Below are 24,503 nucleotides of genomic sequence, written 5' to 3'. Positions count from 1 at the left end.
TTTAATATTTATCTTACTCTCTCTTTTATTGTTATTAACATTTTTGATAATGAGTCAGCTTAAACTACAGTATACTATACCTTTTGTCACAACAGTGACACGTTCTATCGTAATTCGTATCCATGATATCTTTCAGACAAAGCTCAAACTGACAAGGTATTTCGATGTCCCATATGGGTCCACACACAGCGATCAAAATATTGGCGATGTAGGGAATACATCTGGATAAACTCACGATAAGAAAGCATGTACCAAAGTGAATTTAGTTTCACATATTTATATTTAATATCCTTGAATAATCAATGAAACAAAACAAAAAGCACACTTCACATGAACGACCTTCGCTACGACCGTTCATGTCGTTGTGTAAGTAAATTTCCCCATTCATATTTGCTTGAATATTTGACAGATCAAAATTTAATCCTTATGTATTGTAGCTAAGATGGAATCTTGGAAATTGTTCACCGTACATCTAAATGTTACTGAACCACACTTCTGACACACTGGAAACAAGTAACTAAATCTGATTGTCCATAGCACCTCAATTCCACACACAGCTTATGCATGAAGTCATAGTTCCAATTCCAGCTTCTATACGGGACAATTGAAAGGATAATCGGGTGCGTTGGCCATTCTGAAAGATAATAACAATGAAGTTGGTATTATATCAAAATATTTTTACGGTTAATTGTTTTGAACTATTTTCTTTATAAAAATATACTACTATAAGAACTTTGATGTAAGCACATAACACTACATCAGATTATAAGAGCAACGTGACCTCACGAGAAAAACACAACATACAATAAAAAACATATACATTGTATGTGATTGTCTCACACATTGATACTTTTAAAGGCACGTAAAGTCGGTTAAAGGTCGCTGTCTACATACACTCTTGCGATGTTTCAACACAGTCAATGGCTTTTGCAATAGGTATAAATGGAAAAGGAAAGTAAACAGCAATTGATCGAATATCAGCACCTGAAACAAAGTCATCCAGCTGACTGCTGTTAAAAACTTGTTTTGTAGCTGGAAAGGTATTGTGTTCATTTTGACATGAATTCTATGATTGTAAACGAATAAGTCCAGCTGCAGGAAACTGTGCTGTCAGCAATGGTGACTAAATTTAGTTGATAATATTTTATATGTTTTTTTATATCATTGATAACCTACATGTGGAATTTAAACATTCGCAAGTCCTTGTCAATGCCGGCAATAGTGGCCATATCTTCAGAGGAAATCTTGAAATCAAACACCTGAAATATATCAAAAGCGTATATTATTATTTACATTTACATTACCAAATGTTATAGATGCAACCACATGTTCATGTTCTCCGATCATGTTAGTTCATTTAAATACAATGTAGTAGACTCTGCTGGTGGGACCAGTAGAGTCTACCTCTAGCCTCACTGATGAGTCCTTAAAAGAGGGAACAGTTGATTCGGCGGATTGGCCATGTGGTTAACACTCCGCTCTTCCACGCAGGTGGCTGGAGATTGATCCCTGAAATCGTCGTAAGCATGGAATATAAAATTCAGAAAAAGTGATTTTACCTGTCACTTTTAAAATATAATGGTCTTGGATTGGTGTTAAGGAATCTGTACTGTAGCATTAGAGGGAGATGGCAGTATAAAAGATGAAGTTGGAAGCATGGTCCCACAACAATCAGAACACAATACATCTCCAGCACAAACGCATACATACAACTCTTGCAAATTCTTCAAAATTGTATTGATTAATGTATCATTGAATATATATATATCAATTGTATTGATTGTATAAATCGTATAGCTATGTACAGTAGAGCGCTTAAGAGTCGCCTTTTCTAGCTAGATAAGGTGCTACATCTAATGTTGTTGGCTATTTATGGTGTAGCGTGATTAATTACTGGCATGCTGTATATCTTGCGCAATGTTAATGATGCAATCACCTGTGTGTGTTTTACGTAAAACTTGTAATAACCTTGCAGAAGTGAAAATGAAGCGAATCATATTTCCCTTAGCGAATTATCTTCAAAGGTGATATCTCTGCAAACAACAATACTGACGTCATTGTAGACCATAAATATATTACCCATTTACTCGAGAAGCCTCTCGTTTGTGGGCTATATTGACGTTCAAGTACAAAGTGCTCAGAAAACAGCTTTTAAGGCAGGTAGTGTTCTCGAGGGCCCTTAATTTAACATAAAACAATCACACGAAAAAAGGCACATGCTAATTATTCGTTTTGGAGCACCGTATCCATTACAATTATTTTAAAGTTTTACTGTGATGTGTGTGTCCTTTGTTCTTACTACATATTCTTCGCCTACTTTTTTTATTAACTTCGCAGAAAGCGAATAGTATTAGATGATAGCTTAAAAATGTTATACTGTATACCGGGATACTTTCGCCCAGCCAAACTTTCGCCCTGGTTAAATCCGTATTCGCCCAGGGTTGATTTCGCTCTTCACATTTGATTGCTATTTTTATTATGTTGTCAACATATGTTGGCTCCTATGAGGGATTCGCCCTCTACACCGAGGGCGAAAAAGACGAAAGTTACACTTCGGCGGAAACTTACTGGTAAACAGTGTTGCATATATTTGGAATTTGAGTTTGTCCGATCATTTGGTCATTTACAACGTATTATTGATGATGATTTAATCGAATCAAGAGTGTTGTTACTTCTCTGTTACTTACGTTTCCATTCTCCTGTATCCTACTGGGCGTTACACTTTTCGGGATAACTATCACCTTCCTCTGGAGCAAGTTCCTTATCAGAATCTGGAATATAATACGGAGGAAATTATTGCACTTCATATACTTTTGATATAAGCATACATTATTTCATCACAGATTAGAATTTCAACATATTTCCTTTACGCATTCACCTTCTTGGGACTATGTCTGGGTTTTTCGGATGATAACGGTTTTGGACTGAACATTACCTTGTACGTTGTTAGTTATTTACTTCCTGTTGGTCTACAAATGTAAAACATTAAGTAATACACCTCAGCGCTGATTATTAATATATTAACTTATGAAATGTTGCTATCACATTTTAACATTGTTAAAACTTTTTTCCGAAACAAAAGTATTTGTTCCAAAATTATTCGAAGTAATTTTAAGATTTGCAAAATTGAAGTGTTACGGGAAGGAAGAAAGGTACAAAATGAGAAAAAATTCGAATAGAATTTTTTCTACCATTCATTTGTTTTTTGTAGTATTTGCATTAAAAGAAAATACACCTAAAACTAAAAGGTATGCGATTTTGTCTCAGAAGCTTCAAATAAAAACTATGTTTGCATCGGCGAAATGCTATTACTGCCGTGTGCTATCCGGAATATAATATTTATGATGGATAATGGGGTTGTCTCCCCTATAATGCTTTATAATTAATAGTATTATATACTTGTCTTCGTATTGTTCATGCATGCATTTAAATGTATCATACGTAACGGTCTTAGTTTGTAACAGAAATTCACATGTTTCTAAGTGTAACTTTTCTTTGAATTGTAGATACATTCCCCAGTATGATAGCAGCTAGAGTGTATCTCTACCAGTTGTTTGCACTTTTTATGGTCAATAATTACTTCGAAAATTGCAATGATAACAACAGAAAATGGCTATCACGTGATAAGGATCAAATCTTCTATCGCAGACTTGAAAAAACATGTTATATACAATGTTTAGTTATTATTTTGAAAAGTATTTGGTCAGCTAGTATCGATTTTCAAGTATTGGTAATTAAATGTTATAAATCCGTTTTCGCTTAAGTAAATACAATTTATCATTTTTTTTTATTATTATTATTCAGCTTTTTTCCATAAACACATTTCCATACATACACATACATATTATTATCTTGTATTACATGGTGTACATGAACATCACAAATGTAAAACTATCTAAATATTACATAAAACTTGTGCAATGCAATATACTTATGATTATATCATTACGTAGAAATAATGGCGGGTTTGATACCATATCTGGACTTTTTTACTCACAAGATTTATTTATATAATTGATTGATAAAATTCCATTTATCTTAAATTTTGTTTTATATTTTGGTAGTAATAGGTATGGAGACCTCCAATAATTTGGAGTTGCTGTCGTTATATTAAGTCAAATTTTCCGAAACATGCATACCGACAAACAATACATGTTTGAAGTCACAATAACACATACATAAAATGCACTAATAACTTACGTACAAGAAAAAGTGTAGAAATTAAGGTACATGTATCTATCACCGAATATTTGTGTACGTAGTATATCAGGAAAAAGGAACATGTCTCCTTATATAGACTGGTTTTAGCATGAGTACCAACCTGAGCTGGAGTCTTCTTGTACTTTTTTGCCATCTCGCCTAAGACGGGATCCTGAAGCAACACAGGGGGTGGGGACTCTCCTGGTACTCTGTATTTACAACAGATTGTAAATGTGTTCAATAATTAAAATGATAACGTTTACCGTGCTGCAAGCTAAATTGAACCATCTTGTTTTCTTTTTCCTTATTTCGAATGTCAACAAAAACCTATTTCCAAAAATTTCATACCTATTTGTATAATTTACAGATTACCTTTTACTGACTTATATTCAGATTTATACTTAACTTACTAAAGTATACCTAAATTAGTTATATTTGCTTATTTCAAGAATTTCAATCTTATCTATCTAAATGACACTTAATACACGTAAACTTACTTAAAATATATTCAAAATTGTATACTACAGAAGTAGTAGCTTTTGTCAACATAAAGACTACATTATAAACACGAATATCCTGAAAATCAGAGAAATAAAAATAAAATCCTAGAGTTAATCAAGATTCAAAACATTTTAGGTGGTTTATTAATTATTATTATGTTCAATTCGTTTATCCAGGTTTGATAAACCAGGTATGACTTTGTTGAATTTTTACTCTCCTGTTACATGAAATAGAACACTGTTGTTCATTTTGTTTTTGTTTCTTTCATCTTGGATATTTTCATAAAAGAAACAGAATCCTCGTCATCTACTTCTTTTGTACATATATTCTATATTAGTCGTGGAAACCCAGTTCAATATGTTGCTATAGAGCTATTGCGCTCTCAGATCTTTACTCAAAGAAACATAAGATTTTTTTTTTCTATATTTTTTATCAATGAACCAAGTCTGAACAAGTACATGGAATGTTCTGTTTTGTATGGTCTTCCTTTCAGAAACCATTTGTTGAAGTCAATATCTTAGCCCACGAATTATAAATCTATCCTCTGATGTTGGTTTCAGTGCAAGGGTGTGAATATAGAAACACACGTAATTATTGCTGCACTGCCGGGGGATCCAAGTGAACCGTAGGCCATTATCACTATGTCATGTTTCTTCATTGCAGCTTCTAATTCTTTCTGTTGAAAGTAGGCGTGGCACTCAACCTGTAGAAAAATGATGTAAATACCAACTTTATATATAACGAAACTAGCATACATGTATTTATTTCTCTCGTTTAATTAAGCTTCCCAAAGGTTCTCCTAAAGACGATACATAATAATTATAAATTGAACGATGTAGAGCGGATCTGATTCATTCATGATGTATATGTTTCACAACGACCCATTTAAGGTTAAACTCAATTATAGTAAACTGATTTCAATCTAATTAAACAAACTTTGATTTAAACATTATTGTTCTTAGATTTGTCCGTATAATAACAAATTACAGAAAAATAGAATACTATATCAAATCATTTCTAATCATATTCATGCACCTCCCTTAATAAAGGTTATGTAGAAAATATACAATAACATGTGATATACTGAAAAAGTGGTTATTTTCGCGTGTGAAACATTTCCGTTTGTATATTTTACGTGCAAGCTATATCCTACCCGATTCACCATTGGTTTAACACATACGTAAGAGCTTTATCCTACCCGATTCACTAATGGTTTAACACGTGCTTTTATATTCATACCTCATGCACCACTGGTTTAATACGTACGTGAGGGCATTATCCTACCCGATTCACCATTGGTTTAACACGTGAGAGCAGTGTCCTACTCAGTTCAGCACTGGTTTAAGACGTGCCTATTATTTTTCTATCTCATGCACCACTGGTTTAACATTTGCGAGAGTTATACTTCCACATTTGCTACTCATTTAGCTCGTGAGAGCATTATCCTTCCTGATTCATAACTGAAACACAATGTGCACGCGTTATCGCATCTAATTCACCACTGGTTGAACACGTGTAAGCATCATCCCACCTTAATCACCATTGGTTCAACATGTGCGAACATTATCCTACCTGATTCACCAATGATGTAACACGTGCAATTATCGACCTACCTGATTCACCACTGAATTCATATATTGGACCATTATCTTACCCGATTAACCACTGGTTTAACACGTGAGAGCATTATCTTACCTGATTCACCACTGGTTTAACACGTGAGAGCATTGTCCTACTCGGTTCACCACTGGTGTAACACGTGAGAGCATAACCCTACCTGATTGATCACTGATGTAAAACGTGCAATTATCGACCTACCTAATTCACCACTGAATTAATACATTGGACCATTATCTTACCCGATTCACCACTGGTTTAACACGTGAGAACATTATCCTATCCGATTCACCACTAGTTTAACACGTGAGAGCATTGTCCTAACTTATTCACTACTGGTTTAACACGTGAGAGCATTGTCCTACCTGATTCACTACTGGTTTAACACGTGAGAGCATTGTCCTACCTGATTCACTACTGGTTGAACACGTGAGAGCATTGTCCTACCTGATTCACTTCTGGTTTAACACGTGAGAGCATTGTCCTACCTGATTCACTACTGGTTTAACACGTGAGAACATTATCCTACCTGATTCACCACTGGTGTAACACGTGAGAGCATTACCCTACCTGATTGACCACTGGTTTAACACGTGCCACCTTCATGATTCGTTCCACTTGTGCAACATTGAAGTTTGATATGCCAATGTTCTTTGTCTTCCCTTCGTCAACAAGTTTTTCCATCTCCTATTTATATTACAAATACGAATAATGAGAAATGTAAAGTTTATATTTAAAGATACCTGTACCCTGCCAAAGATTAACAATACATGCTAGAACTTGTTTTTCGGCATTACTGTAGCTTTATTACTTGAGAGACGTTAGAGAAAATATAATTCAGACAAAATTTACAAGATAAAGTCAACAATAGTGTTTTGAGTGAAAAAACAATCTAGAGAAGCAAACAGGGATTCGAATCCTTGATCTCAAATTGTATACCGTCACTCTAGCCACGAGAACTACCTTTTGCACAATTAATCTACAGCTGTATCGGGGTGCTCATGTATATACGAACAACCACAGTAGAATATCTAGTATTTTGCCTGCATGGGACAGGGTACCTTATACTGTGTTATACCATATGTCTGGACAATCTCGGAATGTAATCGCTTACAAGAGAATAAAACACTGTCCACCAATGAAACTATGGCCAATACAATGGTTATGTATGAAACTAGCAGATAGCTTAAGTATAACTCGCCTTCCAGACGCCTTCAAAGTCAACTGCGCCATCATGGTCAAGCTGGCCATCTTTCATGGGTAAGATATTGTATGGGTCGGCCTGTTTCTAAGCAAAGGAATTATACATTTATCAATGAATTGAGTTAATTATGCGGAAAACAATTATGACTTTTTAAGAATAAGTGTACTTTTTCATAAACACAATATCAGTCATTTATTCCTTTTCTGGGGTCTGACACATGGCACTCATTCACTTGGCGGAAGAACACACCCACAACGTTCATTAATGAATGTATTCGTCCGCAATAAAATTCGAAGTGCCAGTGAATAAAATAAAAACATATCGGCCTATTTCGTATTGCTACGTACTGTTTTTGATGACATGGAAATATTTATACAATTATCAGTTGTATTTTAATGTAGACTCTTCAACTTTGTACGATTACATGAACGAATAAATAAGTCATAAATAAATAAATAAATTAAAAGAGCAATTCGGGAATCATAACCAGAACGGAAATATTGCAACATGAATTGCGGCGACTCCAAGGCACTCAAGTATTGTAAGCCGGAAAACTTTCGCCACAGTTTCACTTTCGCCTTTTTCGCCCTTTTTAATTAGAGCGAAGGTATCACGGCAGCGAATGTAATTACGAAATTTAACGTGTATAGTAATCACATGTAAAGGGCGAAATTAACATGGAATTAATATGGTAGAGGACGAAAGTTTCGCTGCATGTACATTTACCATACACCATCGCATTCTTTTCATACAATGTATACACGAGGTGGAGCCCAGAAAGAGATACTCGGTCTCTGCAATACATGTGGCGAAAACGGTTATTGGAACTCAACATGTGTGAAACTTACAACTTACCTTCAGCACCAAAGGGATGTGTATCAGGAAAAGGTCCACGTATGAAACCTGTAGTTTTCTCAGACTTTCGGACATGGCATACTGAACGTCAGCTGGTCGGGTGAGGATATTTCCTAACTGTAAATGTACATATTATGTATTTAGTATCATACTCATATAAAATACTACAACAGCTTGATATCGAATAGTAAACAAAATGAAAATTTGTAATCAAGAATTTGAAACTTTGGTAAAATATGCAAAAGAATAGTTTCAAAGGAAAATCACAAAGAAAATATGAACAGGTGTTCCAGACAGGTAAATATGCAAGCTTTTCCCGCTTCATCGACTTAACAAGCTTTGTCAATCTTAATCAAGTTCACATCTGCGTTGTACGTTTGTCGGGAAAACAAATCTTCTTCTGTAAAGGAAACTGTAGCCTTTTGAACAATCCCGAAAATCTTATATAACATAAACTGCAAGCGATACTATATATTTTGTAATTGCTTATGCTCCACAATTACAATGGAAACATTACGCACGTGCAACGGAAACGTTACACAACTAGAACACTGACAGGTCAGTAAGGGCCCCGTCTTGTGGTAATATATCCCCCATAATCACCAAGAAGCAATCTGCCCATATAGCTGAGCTTGACGTTTGATATTTGGACTTCAAAAAGAATCGCAAGGAAGCAAAATATACATTTTACATGTACTATGATGTGAGTCTTGTTTCCTTCCACCTCCATATTTGCTGGGCTAACAGAAATGTAAATATGGTGCAATACTCATTTGTTAGCTTTGATTTGTTTTATTTCGCCTTATATACCTCCTCCATCAACAGCCAGGGTCAAAGTCAGAGATCCACTTTGTCTTTGACCTTTGGACCCAAATCACCTTGACCATTGACCCAGTGATCCTGATCTTTGGTCAGTTGACTTATTCTTTAATTCCGACCAACTTTGCTTCTTAATATCATAACAAAATGTTCATCAGTGAAAAATACAAAACTTGACCTGGACCCTTTGGACCCCGTAACTTGGACCTAAGGTCAGTTGACTCTGTGTTAAGTTCTGAACAACATTGCTTCATAATGTCATAACAAAATGTTCATCAGGGAAAAGGTACAAAATTTAACCTTCAACTTTGACCCAGTGAGCTTGACCTTTGGTCAATTGAATCCTTGTTTAATTCTGAGCTACATTGCTTCAAAGTGTCATAGCGAAATTTTCACCGGTGAAGAGATACGAAATTTAACCTTGACCTTCAACCTAATGACCTTGACCTTTGGTCAGTTGACTCATTGTTTAATTCTAATCAACTTTGCTTCATCATGCCATAACAAAATGTTCATCAGTGAAAAGATGCAAAATTTGACCTTGACCTTTGAGTCTAATGACTTAACCTTTGAACTCGACTTTTTCCCTCAGTGTGTCTTTTTGTTTAATTCCGAACAACTTTGCTCCATAATGTCATAGCGAAATGTTCACCAGTGAAAAGCTACAAAATTTTACCTTGACCCCTGACCCAATGACCTTGACCTTTGGTCAGTTGACTTCTTGTTTAATTCTGATCAACTTTGCTTCATAATGTCATAACAAAATGTTCATCAGTAAAAAGATGTAAAAGTTGATCTTGACCTTTGAACATAATGACCTTGACCTTTGACCTTGACTTTTTACCTCAATGTGTATTTTTGTGAACTGAACATCTTGACCAAGTTTCATGTACATCGGTCAATAAATACCAAAGTTATCAGCCAGGAACAAAATTTGTGGACGGACAGACAGACAGACAGAGTGATTACTATAGGGCACCCGTATCTCCGATACGGGGCCCTAATTACTATGTTAACGCTACGCAAGTGCTACGGAAATGTTACGCAATCATTATGGAAACGCTACGTAAATACCACGCAATTACTATGGAGACTATACGTAAGTGCTACGCAAACGGTACGGATGACACTTGTAAGGAATGAATCTTTTGCGAAACAATTCGATTTTTATTTTGATAAAAGCCGATTACATTTCTTATCTTAATCGAAATGCTCGAAACGCTGACAGGACACAGCCAATGCGACACACTGGTAATAGGCAATGATCTTTAATAAAAACATCTTCGTCGTCAGTTTACCGAATTTAAAACTAGTTGATTTAAGGATTAATTTTATATTTAATTTAGGTTATCGGGTAATAACTACAATGGAACTCGGGTAAATCGAATAATCGGTAAAGCCGATTATGATTAATTTACCCGAGTTCCATTGTAGTTATCATCCGATAACCTAAACTAAATAGAAAGTTTATCCTTATATTTGTAGTATTTTTCTTTAATATTACATAAAACGCGTGTTTTTAACCGTAATATATCCCACGAGAGGATAACAAGCATTCCATTCAAGCCCGATGTGTGATACGGTTAGTCTACGCTTCGCGCCACGCGCCGAAGGCCACCGTGACATGACTTATACGAACAAAATCGGCTGCATATCTTCAACATAAACATCACTTTGGTTTGTATGTTCGCTCTTAAAAAATGTAATCATAACTCATTAGCGATATTTTTTACTTCAAAGTTGCTCTATGTGGCTATTTTAGCACAACTTGCAAAGTTGCGTGACCCGATGCACTCGTACAATATTTCACTCGCATTCATAAACTGTTATAATAAAATCATTATAAGCTTATCTCAACAGTATATTTAATACCCAAAGATGTCCCGTTTAATTCCGGAACGCTATAATATGTCACCAACGGCTCGCAGTTTTGGAACTCTCCTGTGTTTTTGTAGACTCCACGCCAACGGTAACTAGGCATAGTGTCTACAAAATCACAAACACTCGAAGTAGTTTTAAAATTTTGATTTTAACTTCAATCATCATAGAACCCAGTTCGTGTGCTGTGATCTTACCATCAGTATTTAGGCAAGCAAATGACATGTAGGTCATGTAAATTTATCGAACCCGTCCTGTGATTACCACTATCTACCAGCCTTATCGAGTGCAGTTGAAAACATTACAGCAAAATTGCCGTTTATCGAACGTTATTGTCAAGATTGAATTTAATATCGTATTTCTGGGTACTGTTTACACTATGTCATCAAAGTAAACGTATGTAAATGAACACAAACACGTAAAACAACACAAAATCCAGCCGTCCTCTCAGTCGGTGCAGCAATCATCGGGCGTTGTAAACAACGTGACGTCATCGGACTGTATAAATTTCAATAATGTATGGATACATTTCAACAATGTATCTTTTGCATGAATACACCGAATGAATTGTACAAATATGGTATTCCCGGCAATTCTGTTTACTTCCGACAATACTAATGGAAACCTCCGGGTTTTTACAAAGTGTAACGTACACATAATTATGTACACGGTGTATGTATCACTACGCGCACGAGAATGACTGTCGTTATCGAGTGATAATGACAATGACCCCAACAAGATTATTGAGTCAATTACACTTGAAACTGTAAATATATATCAGTACTGGGTAAAGCTTTGGTTTTTATTTTTAATTTAGTTTCACCGTGTCTACCATTGATTTGACTTATTATATAAGCAGCATTGGACATTATATCTTCGTCAGCTTGACATTAAATCCTGATGTCAGGTGTAGATGAAATAATGGGAAATATTTCAAGTCATATTGACATCATTGCCTTAGTGAAAAATAAGTAATTCTTTACGTCAAATATAAGTTGAGATTAAATGCAATCTTCCGTTCTTCTCCATCTATTCTTTTTTCATCGTCAGGTACCTTTACACATTTGCTGTTCTTTCTGGTTGGCTGAACATTTTCACATATTTGCATAATGGTAATATGTTCATACAATCATACATATTTAAGTGGTTTGACCATGGGGGATAATATTTAAAACGGGAACAATGTTTTCTTCTTATAGAAATATTTTCAGAAATTTACAAATAGTATTGTCGATCCAATTGACCTAAAAGTTTCCATTATAAATACATGGAATAAGTACAACCATAATGTAAATGGGAAACGGAGGGACAGAAGAGCATACATTTATTCATGTCAGTATCAAATGCAAATTTGGCTGATACTAAGTTTAGTTAAAATAATATAAATGTATACACATACATACATAAAACCGGGGCTAATTCATGAATACTTAAGTAATTTAGATGACTATTTATCACCGTGTTATGGTCTGCTCAATGCATCTACTTAGTATTTACATGAAGGTGAAATAATATAACAACCAATTAAAAACAATATAATAAATGCTTTAATATACAAATGTACTTAGTTATTCTCTTTTATTACGACAACAGGTGTGCATATTTCGACCTCGTTACTAGCACTGATAATGGAACAAAGGAAATCCTGGTTTGCCCTTATTGGTCTAAACGTGGTGTATACAGTTGGTGTTCTATCGGCATCATGCTATCTACAGTTTAATGGGGCTACATGTATGTTTAATTATTGAAATTAAACATAAGATTCAAGAATGTTGAACGATCTTCAATTGAGAGTTGGGAATCCGAAGTAAATGAATCATGTTCATTTGCAAATTACGATACATACCAAAATAAATATCATATCAACAACACCAGTACTCAAGAATACAATTTTCTTTACATTTATTTTCAGCTTTTATTTAGAATTGTTGTGTTTTATGATAATTAAAAACTGGCCTAAGACAGTTTAATTTACTTCAGATAATGGTTACGTATAGACGTAAATTTTACGTAATATCTGCCATCATTTTGACGTTTTATCTATGCCAAATATTGGTCGGTGACGTCCTGACTTGAATTCGACGTACACCTGAAGGAAATACTATGTACACTGCCTGCTGAGTTATATTCAGCGTGTATATCAATTTTCTTTATATGTGGTTACTAATGAATTATATCAGCGTTTCATTTCGTCATAGTATTATTCCGTTAAAAAGACAGTACATAACCGAACGGTTGACAAACCGTTTTTGAGCGGAAAGCCGTAGACGCAAACTGTACGCACGTGATACGAAAATGCTTGGTAAGTGGTTTAAGAAATACTACGCATACTATAGCCTACAGGAATAAAAGCTTTGCCAAATGAATCAATATTGATATTATATTTGACCTTTGCTGACCTTTATATTAATGATAAAATGATATAGCTTTACAACGTTAAGAGATAAGAAATGCAACATTTATCGATTTTAGATGATCAATTTGACCTAAATTGACCTAAATATGGAATCTTGTTATTACTTGACAATGAAGAAGATGTGAAAATGAAAGTTCTGATTCTCAGAAAACGTTACATTTTGAGAAGAATGTGATTTTATTAGTTTATCTCTCCAGTTGTGTCTGGGCATTTTCGGCGTTGCTAAAATGTATCTCTCATTCACCCTTCTTGCGACATAACTGGTACACAGTATACTGGTCATCTCCGTTTGTTTAGTGGCATTATCCACAAGTAATACATCTGTTTCTTAGCCTTTTTAGGCATTATTGCCTCCCCCTTTCACTGACTTTGATTACTTTTTTTAAGAATATACTTACAATATGTCAGCTTCTATTCCGTACAGCTGTCACAAACAGAGGCTACTTTTCAAGTTTCTTGGTTTATTTAGGTTAGTTATATCCCGGTTCCCGCCTTTGTATTGATTGTATTATATTAACCATACATTGTAACTTACCCTCTTTTTCTCTGGTGATGATTATCAAATCTTTCATTTGGATTTTTGCGCCATACTTTACCTTGAATATAACCCTTCAGTACTTTTGTAAAAGATGTGCATTGATTAGGTTGCCTTACAAACGTAAGCTGTAGGGGATTTCCGTTTAGCTCAGTGGTAGAGCATCGGGCTTGAGTGCCAAGCGACGGCGACTATCTTTATCAATTTTCCTCGTCCTACTACACCTACGTAATAGTCAGCGGATCCTTCCTATTCGATTGCTTTCAGTTTATTTCATTAGCATTATTTATAATGGCCTGCCTTCAATACCTTCGTCGTTATATAAAGGTCCTCCCTCTTTACTTTGCCGGTTTCAGTATACTTCTTTAGGACTTCACCTATTGCCTCCTCGTTTTGGTAATTGAAAGCCGTGTCAATGAGGCGGTACCCAGTGTCTAAAGCGGTCCGAACGGCAGACTTCACATCCTCCGGTTTACTCTGGAATAAGGATATATACAGATCTAAACAAGATAAACACTTTAATGTGTTTATGTTTTTATGAAAAGTTCAACGATATTTCAATACAAAATAAGGGCTATCAATTCCATTAATGAAACAAATATAAGTTTTTTAACCATGGGTGGATTTTCTCCCTTCTTATACATGTACAAACACGTCCAGCAATTTACAAATAATGTTATCATTCAAATTTATTCCAGCAATGGACCTCAAAGTGTCCATTATAAATGCATGGGATAAGTACAGGATTCAAACAAGAGAAATACCTTAACGTGCTTACTTTTATGAAAAGTTCAACGAGGTTTGAATACAAAAGAAGGTTTAGCAAGTTCCATTAATGTAAGATGCAAGTTTTTTGTCCATTTGAGGATAATATTCCAAATGGGAGCAATTGTTCTCGTCTGACACAAACATGTATAGCAATTTAAAAATATTGTAGTCAATCAAATATATTTCAGCGATGAACCGCAAGGTTTCCATTATAAATACATTATATAAGTGCATGGATTTAAACAAGATAAATATCTTAACGTGCTTATTTTAATGGAATAAAGTTCAACGATATTAAAAAAGTACGGCTTAGCTTGTTTCATTAATTACAAGAAGCCGGAATTATTTTCTCGACACCTTACAGTATTTTACTAATCTTTGACTCTTTGATAAAACAGTATTTTTGCACAGCTTACCAATTTATGATGTGCTGAACGAAAATTAATTAAATCTTGACAATGGTATCTCTCCCATTACAGTAACCATGTGTGATAATACCGTATTAATAAATAGTAATAGTTCTAAGATATTTAACGACACATACAAGTGTACACCTAATCATTTTAATGCCTATGAAATTTCACTCAAAATTCTTATTTTTCTTGCTTGAGAAATATATTTTGAAAATACCCTTTTGTTTGTGAAAGAATACGCTTGATCGACGTACATTTGAGTACGTATTCTAGAGATGTGAATTTACAATGACCATGAAGAAATTGTTTAGTCGGCATTGTGATCGTACTAGGAAAAAAAAATCATTGTACGTTAAAAATAAAGTGTATTGCCATTTTGTATCATGCACAATAAATTATCATGAGATTTTTTTCAGTACCTCGGTTCTCGCCCTACCAAATATGCGGTCGAGGTTATATAAATCGTTCATTAAGCATACTGTACGAAAGGAGCTCGTTTGGTAAACCTAGTCTTATTGTGCTTGTAATTTGTCTTCGTGTCAATCTGTCCTTTGTTTACCCTAGGTAGTCTTTTAATCTTTGTTTGTGATTTTTGTTTTGGTACTTGAAGTACACATTTCTTATAAAATTGGACTGAAAAAGGTTTGTCGATTGTTGACAAAAACAACTTTTGGGTAGGTTTAATTCATTGATGTACATTCATGCAACGTGTCACTGTCATTTCAACTGAAAAGTTGGATATGTGGCCATATTTGGTATTTTATGTGTTTATATTTTACTTGTGTAAGAGATGCAAATGGATATATCATAGGGGGTTTGACTTCCTGTTCGTACAAACCCATCACTACTGCAAAGAGTAATTCCCTTAACCACGAATCTAGGTCATTACAATGGTTTCTATCGAGGGTTCTCCCCAGATTTTGTTTTAAGTTGATATGATTTATTTTTAACGAACGTTCATGAAGGACACAGCACTGAAGCATGCTCAACAATACCATATCAAATTTAGGGGGAGAGGTCATAATAAATATGTGGCCCTTAATTTCTGTCACTTTAAATATATTTTTCTTCTAAAATGCATTAAATATTGTCAGTAAATTTGATCAAAGGTTTAAACAACTTTTTTTTATTCGGGCCCTTCTTCCTATTTAAAAATGAGAAATCCGAATTTTCATCTCGTTTTCCGTTTTGTATTTTACACAATCCAAGATGGCGACCATCACTAACTGAATACACACGCTGTTTTAGCATTGTCAAAGGCAATCATATGTGAGTAAATTAATTCATAATAGCCTTATCAAGTGGTGTGTTTTCAAGTCTTACAGTTGTGTTTTATGCTCGAGTGAGCACGCTTGCCGGACACATGTGGACTTTGCCTCCTCCACTAATTTCAAACCCCTCAGTGGTGTTCATTACTGGACTTGGGGAAGATTCGTTTTTAATCAATGTCAAATTCATTTTTTGAAAAACCCTCTCAGTACGGCCAATATAAGCTGTGTGGGTTTCTACGTGAAGCTGATACATATGCAAGACCACACACTTGTGTTTTTCTAACGAATCGGAAAGCACAAGTTTATTGCGCAGACGAATATATAGTCACGAGTGCGCAGAGCGCACTAGTTAATATATACGTCCGCTTAATACATGAGTGCTTTCTGATAAGTTTGTGGTCTTGCTTTTATCACATACCTTCCGTATGTCGTAGAACTACCGGGAACTTTTCAGTTCGCCATGACAAGGGGATTCCCATAAAAAGTAGTTCCGGCTAGTAGGTAAATACAACATTCCGTATTGCACATGTGCAAAACAGAACGTTGTATTTCATGATCTGAAAATTGCTTGTATTACTATAACAAGATTCAACAGGTATGTGATAAAGCTCCGTCTCGGCTAAATGGCCTAGGGAGAACCCTGCTATCCTTTGTGTGCTTGCTATCATCAACCTGTGTTTAATTGTTTGTCAATGTAGCTCTCGTATATACACAATTTCCGGTAATACCAAATCATATTGTTGTAGAATTAATCCATATTATCGATTCGCATCTTTTTTTTTTATTCAATCATTACATACATTAATCTACAACTACAGTCGGCATCAGATTCGCATTATTAAAAGGAAGCAAACATATAAACATATAAATTCGAACGCACACTATCTTCAGAAGACCTTACCTATAAATAGAACGAGATTGCTTTACTATCACACATACATCTATTACTCAGCACAGCTTTTTATAAACGGACACTCGTAAGGGGATCATGATTACTCAGGGACGGCGCTAATTATTTTTGCAATAAATTCTAAAACAGTCATAGGTGACAGATCACGTAATATCAAAATATTAAAGTGATTTGTTCGTAGTCGTTAACACAAATAGGTATAAGATGTGTGAATGAGTTTTTTTAGTTTTTTTTTTATCTGCAGCAGCTATCATACTACTGTAAAACACCTACCTGCCACGTCCCGAGCCCAAACAACGGCATTTTGATTCCATTGTTCAGCGTTATATCCATTGTAGATATTGACATGCTGGCCTGTGTTCTATGTTCCTTGGAAAACGGTTTGCCACAATGCTGAATCAACCAAGATCTACACGTAAACAAACCTTGAATAGGCCAGTGTCGACCTACATTTGACCCGGTGGTAACATAGTACACCTGCTGGACGTATTATCTGTGTAAATTTTAAGGCTTTTTTTGTACTTAAACCATTGCTCTTTTGTTTGTAACGTACAGTATCTCTCATAATGTCCATGTATTTTCATGTCGTGGCCGATGTGTGTATTATGTTTACATAGAACTGGGCTTTATTAATACAAACGCCTGAATACATAGATGACGTAACAGACTCCACACTACACCACTGTAAAAAACCTGAACATAAAATTCAAAAGAACACAAAACAATAGAAAGGAATAAACTTGATTATATTTTAATTACAATAATTAGTTTCATTTTTTCATTGTTTCCAATGTCACTATCATGCGGTTTAAATGCTTAATAGCAAACAATTGGTGTCACTGGAGCTAACACCGGCTGCTGCTTCGGTATCAAAAATAGTTTATCTGTTTTTATTTAGAACCATCAAATCATACTCTGTTCACTTCATGTCCTCTTTAGCTACGAAAGAAACAAAAATGTAATCAATTACACACACACACACAGATAATACACGACACGAGTACAGTACATTTAAGTGACATTGGTTTTGATAGAAAAGTTACGAGTACAATGTATGTAAGACATTTCGCTACTGTTAGTGCATCATTGAACCATTGCAACATAACCAATGATTAGAAAACAGAGGAAAACGAATTCATAAATTGTTAGTTATGTGAAATAATTAAGCGAAAACTAATGGATGACAATATCACATATCATATTAATTTCTTTCGACGTTTACCTAAGCCGAAGCCAATATCCATGTCAGGAGTATTAGTATCCATGTATCCGGTACTTTGGTGTTTTCTGCATTTTCTGTCTCTTTTTCGGTACAGACGATTGGATTTTGCGTCAAAAACACTTTCGTTCACCCGTTGGTAAATTTAACCCTCATACGAATCCAATAACTGACTTAGGATACTGTCAGAGTTGTAATCCATTTTTCAACAAGTTGACCACCTGTTTAACACGACGTGTACATGCGTTGGAGATTGACCACGTGACGTCGTGTCTCATAACAATCACAAGTCCTCTGAACTGAGTTTGAATCCCGTCAAAGACGGGTCATTATATTTATTTTATTGTTTCTAATCTTTTAATTAGATGAATACTTTTACAATTTAGAAATCAATTTGATTAAATACGTTTTTAATAAACGTTTTAAAATATCGTTTCGCCATGAATATTTTTATAATTTAATAGCCAATGTGCTCCAAGACTATGAATCAGTTGGGAAAGAGTGGGTTTTTATTTTTTATTATTTCAAAGTCAAATTAAACTTACATGATAGTTTCTCAAACTTAACAACCCTTACATGTCTTTTTTGTTGTTGTTTTGTTACCTATACAGTATATGTATCTTCTACTATATCCAAGGTATCATGAAATGTTCGAAGTTTACTAATTAGATACAAACAGCCTGAAATGTAAACCCTGGTATGAGATGTAACGTTACCTAAAATAATATTGTTAGTCACATATACAGATACATGTATATAAACAGGTACGTATTGTATTCAAGCGTGTGCGAACATGCAATCAATCAATAAACTGTTTTATTCCCCAATTCTGCTATACAAAATATTGCATAATAATACAATTGTATGTTGTTTGCGCAGTTTCTCATACATAACTTCACAATTCATCATAATTATATTACTATGGTACATTTTGTACATATAGGTGTAAAGTAACATATATAGAAATTCATTATTTGGTAAACTTTAGCTACTTTACCATGTCATCTACCTCTGATCCAAGATCAATTCAGGATTTAGCAATTACATACCTAGAAACTTATAAGATATGTTGATTTATACACCCAGACAATCAGATACGTGTAGTACCACTAACTCTTTGTTAGTTTTTGATAGGCTTAGTAAATTGTATCGTTCTCTATATGTATCATGAATTGTTTTAATATATTGGTACACACTTAGTCGAGTGTACTTGTAAATATTCATTGAATGTTTATGTACACTACAAAATCACTTGATTGTATGTACATGTACAATACAATTAAACAATACAATACTCCAGTAGTTAATTAGCGTTTAAAACCTAAATGTATACACATGAAATTTATTTATTATATGTACCTGCCTACCCCTTTCTCGGTTACACGATGGAAGTAATACCCATCATGTTATTTTTTCTTTGTTACCTTACTCTTCTCATATCCCACCGCACCTTTACTTTCCTTACACTATTACCTCCCCTTTCCCAATGCCCACGTGAACAAGCGCATTTTTTCACACTATACATGTTACAAAGTTGTTGCCCTTATCGGTCGATTTTTTTTGTTACCCTATCCGGATACGAATGGTTATGTTCATCCTAAGGTTACCTCCGTAACTTGAATGTCTATATGTCCTAATCTCTACTGTGTCCGGATAGGTATTTTCTACTACCGTAACTATCATCGATCATGTAATTACACATACATGACCGGGTCTGTACTAGTGGATATTTTATTTGTATTAATTGTATTATATGCATAGCATATCTTAATGTACATGTTACAAGTCTCATGCAAACTTAAATATGACTTTAATACCCGAACCAGGCAAGCACCCTACGAAGTGAAGAGCGTCATATCTATTTGCTTTACTATGTGTATATCTTTAGTACTTCTCCGAATATTACTCCTTCTCTCTGACGATATTGAAACTAATCCCGGGCCTAGCGTGTCTGACGTATCATCAGTTTCTTCGTGCTCATCTAACTTTACAACATTAATGCCAAATATACTTTTGTTCACCTAAACGTAAAAAGCATAAAGCATAAATTTGATATTCTCTTTAGTGAACTGTATAAGATTAATATCCTTTCCTTTACCGAAACATGGCTTAGTCCTAATGAGATAATTTCTGATTCCGAATTTCCTGGTTTTTCTTCCCCATATTGTTATTGTAGACCTCATAGGCAAGGAGGTGGGGTCTTAGTATACGTTAGCAACAGCATAACATCCAAGCGTCGATCTGACTTAGAATTACCCTCAGTTGAGTGCGTTTGGGTGCAACTTAACATACTAGGTAAACTAGTTCTGTATGGGACATTCTATAGACCCCAAGATGAACCTGTTTCTTCTTGGGACCATATTGCTCATTCTATCGAACTTGCTTTTAACACTGGAATTCCCAACATTATAATAACCGGCGACTTCAACGCAAACTTACTAAATAATAATAATAACCACTCTATTCACCTTCGCAACTTACTAACTACTTACAATCTTACACAGAGTGTCGCCAATCCTACCTTTTTCACTGAATCGTCTTCCTCTCTCCTAGATATAGTCTGTGCTAGTGACCCATCCTTAGTTAACTTATGTCATGTCGGTGAAAGCTTCCTAGACCAGCCTATTAGATATCATTGCCCAGTATATGGTAGCCTTAATATATCCAAACCCATTCAATCATGTTTTAAACGTAACATTTTGTTATATGACCTCGGTGACTATGACGATTACAGAGACAAGCTTTCTAAAATTGACTGGGACAGCATTCTAGATAATAATAACATAGACAGATGTACTGACCTACTTACTGACATTATACTTAAGACGGCTAGAGAATGTATACCGAATAAGACTATAACTGTAAGAAGTAACGCTCCCGCATGGTTAAACAACAGAGTAAGAAAACTGATCCGAAAAAGAAAATACCTTCATCGAAAAGCTAAGCATTCTGGTAAAGTAGACGACTGGGCAAAATTTAGAAAATTCAGAAATACTTGTATAAACGCCATTCGTAATTCCAAACGTGACTATTTTAACAAACTCTGTGATAAACTCAACTATAATACTAACACTTGTGCCAAGGAATGGTGGAAAATTATAAATAGTTTTATGTCTAACTCTAAAAGAAAAGGCGGCATTCCTCCTATTTCTGCCAATAACGACATTTTTTATGACGATCTCGATAAAGCAAACGCCTTTAACACTTTTTTCTCCTCACAATCTACTATTAATGACTCTAATATTGATCCCCCTGTTCTAAACTATTCTCATACTCACATACTTTCCGACATTGTTATATCTCGTCAAGACGTTCTTGATGCAATACAGTCCCTTGACATGAAGAAAGCCTCTGGTCCCGACCTTATAAGTCCTCGTTTGATTAAGGAAGCTGCCGATATTCTTAGCTATCCACTACAAATCCTATTTAACCGTTCGCTCACTGAATGTATTTTTCCGTCATCTTGGAAAACTGCTCATGTGACACCAGTATTTAAAAAAGACGATCCATCTACTTTAAGTAATTATCGTCCTATCTCTCTATTATCAATTGTTGGGAAAATGTTGGAACGCTGTGTATATAAATATGTTTACAACTATCTTATTGATAAATCTTTATTAACACCCTTCCAGTCTGGTTTCAGATCCGGTGATTCCACTATAAATCAACTTCTATCTATTTCTAATGATATCTTCTCTGCTCTTGATAAAGGTAAAGAAGTCCGAATGGTCTTCTGTGATATCAGCAAAGCGTTTGACCGAGTATGGCATCGAGGTCTTCTTTCTAAACTAAAATCTTTCGGCATCACAGGAAATATTTTTACTTGGTTCTCAGATTACTTACATAATCGCTGTCAACGTGTTGTTATAAATGGTAAACAATCTTATTTAGCAAATATCACAGCAGGAGTTCCACAGGGATCAATTTTAGGTCCACTGCTCTTTTTAATCTTTATAAATGATATTGTCAAAGACATCGATTGTACTATAAAGCTATTTGCTGAAGAAACGTCTCTATATGTCAAAGTGGAGTCACCGGGTCCGACCGCAAACCTGTTAAATGATAATCTAATGAAAATTCACGATTGGTCTAAAACTTGGCTTGTGAATTTTAATCCTAACAAAACTGTAACAATGACTGTTAGTAAGAAACTCGAAAAACCGATCCATCCCTCTCTGTATATGAACAACATTTCTTTAACTGAAGTCACTTGCCATAAACATCTCGGTATCTCTATCTCAGCCAATGGAAGTTGGAGTGACAATATTCAAAACATTATTAGTAAAGCCTCTAAAAAACTTTGCATAATTAGGAATCTAAAATGTATCATTGATAGAAAGTCTCTTCAAACGATATATTATACTTTTATAAGACCCTTATTAGAATATGGTGATATTGTATGAGACAACATAACTTTAGGCCAAAGCCAGTTGATTGAAAACATACATCTCGAAGCAGCCAGAATCGTGACTGGGGCAACCAAACTCACAAGTCACGACAGACTATATGCAGAATCTGGTTGGGACCCCCTTATTGTCCGAAGGAGAAAACACAAATTTATCCAATTTCATAAGATTGTTCATGGTCAGTGCCCTTCTTATCTGGCTAACGTTCTACCTGCTCGCCATTCAAATATACATACTTACAATACAAGAAGGGCTAACAACTTCTGTCAAGTCAACTGTCGAACTAATCTATATAAAGACTCTTTCCTCCCATCTTCTGTTGATTTATGGAATGCACTACCAGATAACGTAAAATACAATCCCTCAATTACTAACCTCAAACAAAATCTTAATGCCGACACTCTCTCTGTTCCTCAGCACTATTACTACTGCAAAAGCAGACAAGGTCAGATCCATCATGCACGACTTAGGATGAACTGCAGCTCCTTAAATACTCACCTGTTTGCACGAAACTTAGTTGATAGTCCCATGTGCTCATGTAATCGGTCTACTGAAACTACAGAACATTTCCTCCCCCAATGTCCTAACTACCAGCTGCTGAGAATCCAATGTTTTAGTCGCCTACCTCCTAACTATAATGTAAGCTTTTTACTTTACGGTAGACCCAAACTACCAATTCACGTAAATGAAATTATTTTTGACTGTGTTCAAAACTTCATCATTCAGTCTAGACGTTTTTAAAGAAACTTAAACTTCATTCATATCAGTAATCATGTTTGTTGTGGTTTGTATTCATGCAATCAGCGTTTGTTCTCTCAATGCAGTTTTGATGCCCATCGCTTCCCCATCAAACATCATTCCACATCCCACTTTAAATCCTTGCACCCTTTCTCTTTCTTTTCCCTGCACATGTTATACTTTATATATATTTATATTTATTTATATGAATTATGATATTGTCAGTACTGATCCATACCTGCTGTTATGTCTATAAGGAGACGGATTTACATAAGTACTATGTACTTGTTTCTGGATCCTTTTCTGTATTTATAACCATGTACTATTGTTATTAAACATCAATAAAAATAAAGTTTAAACTAAAAAGTGGGTTGGTGTTGGCGGGGGATGGGGGTTAATTTTTCATCTGCAGCAAATTTCTTTTTTCAAAAATTCTTATTGAAACTGTTAGTTCCTTAAGTTATTATTTCCAAAAACACATACATTTTATAACATATCACCATTTGAAATTCATAACATAGTTATGTTTCTATTCGTAATTTAACAATTTAATCAGATCGGCAAGATGAAAATAAGATAAATGTTTCCAATATTTCATTGCTAAATAACCTTTAATACATGCACACAAAAATCAAAGACTAATTAAATGTAAATGTTTTAGATGTCCTTTTACTAAAGATATGAGGCTGACGTCAGCTATTTTTGCATCCAAAATTGAAGATAAATATAAATCTTTGCTTGTATGCTATCATG

General features: G+C 34.8%; 1 protein-coding gene across 1 annotated transcript; it reads right to left on the bottom strand.

Moving 5' to 3' along the window:
- Positions 1-275: 275 nt before the first annotated feature.
- LOC110450380 (alcohol dehydrogenase [NADP(+)]-like) lies at positions 276-17,818 on the bottom strand. Its single transcript, XM_021497865.1, has 10 exons — positions 17,661-17,818; positions 14,335-14,502; positions 8,378-8,494; positions 7,520-7,606; positions 6,889-7,005; positions 5,289-5,404; positions 4,322-4,409; positions 2,688-2,771; positions 1,177-1,259; positions 276-634 (listed from the first exon to the last, which is right to left on the bottom strand). The coding sequence occupies exons 1-10, from the start codon at positions 17,733-17,735 to the stop codon at positions 592-594; spliced, it is 978 nt and encodes a 325-aa protein (XP_021353540.1). The 5' UTR covers positions 17,736-17,818; the 3' UTR covers positions 276-591.
- Between the last annotated feature and the right edge of the window lie 6,685 nt (positions 17,819-24,503).

Source organism: Mizuhopecten yessoensis, unplaced genomic scaffold, assembly GCF_002113885.1.
Source record: "Mizuhopecten yessoensis strain PY_sf001 unplaced genomic scaffold, ASM211388v2 scaffold5193, whole genome shotgun sequence".
In the NCBI taxonomy this organism is placed as follows: Eukaryota; Metazoa; Mollusca; class Bivalvia; order Pectinida; family Pectinidae; genus Mizuhopecten; species Mizuhopecten yessoensis.
Note: the sequence above shows the minus strand (reverse complement) of the source record. Positions and strands in the feature narration are given on the sequence as shown.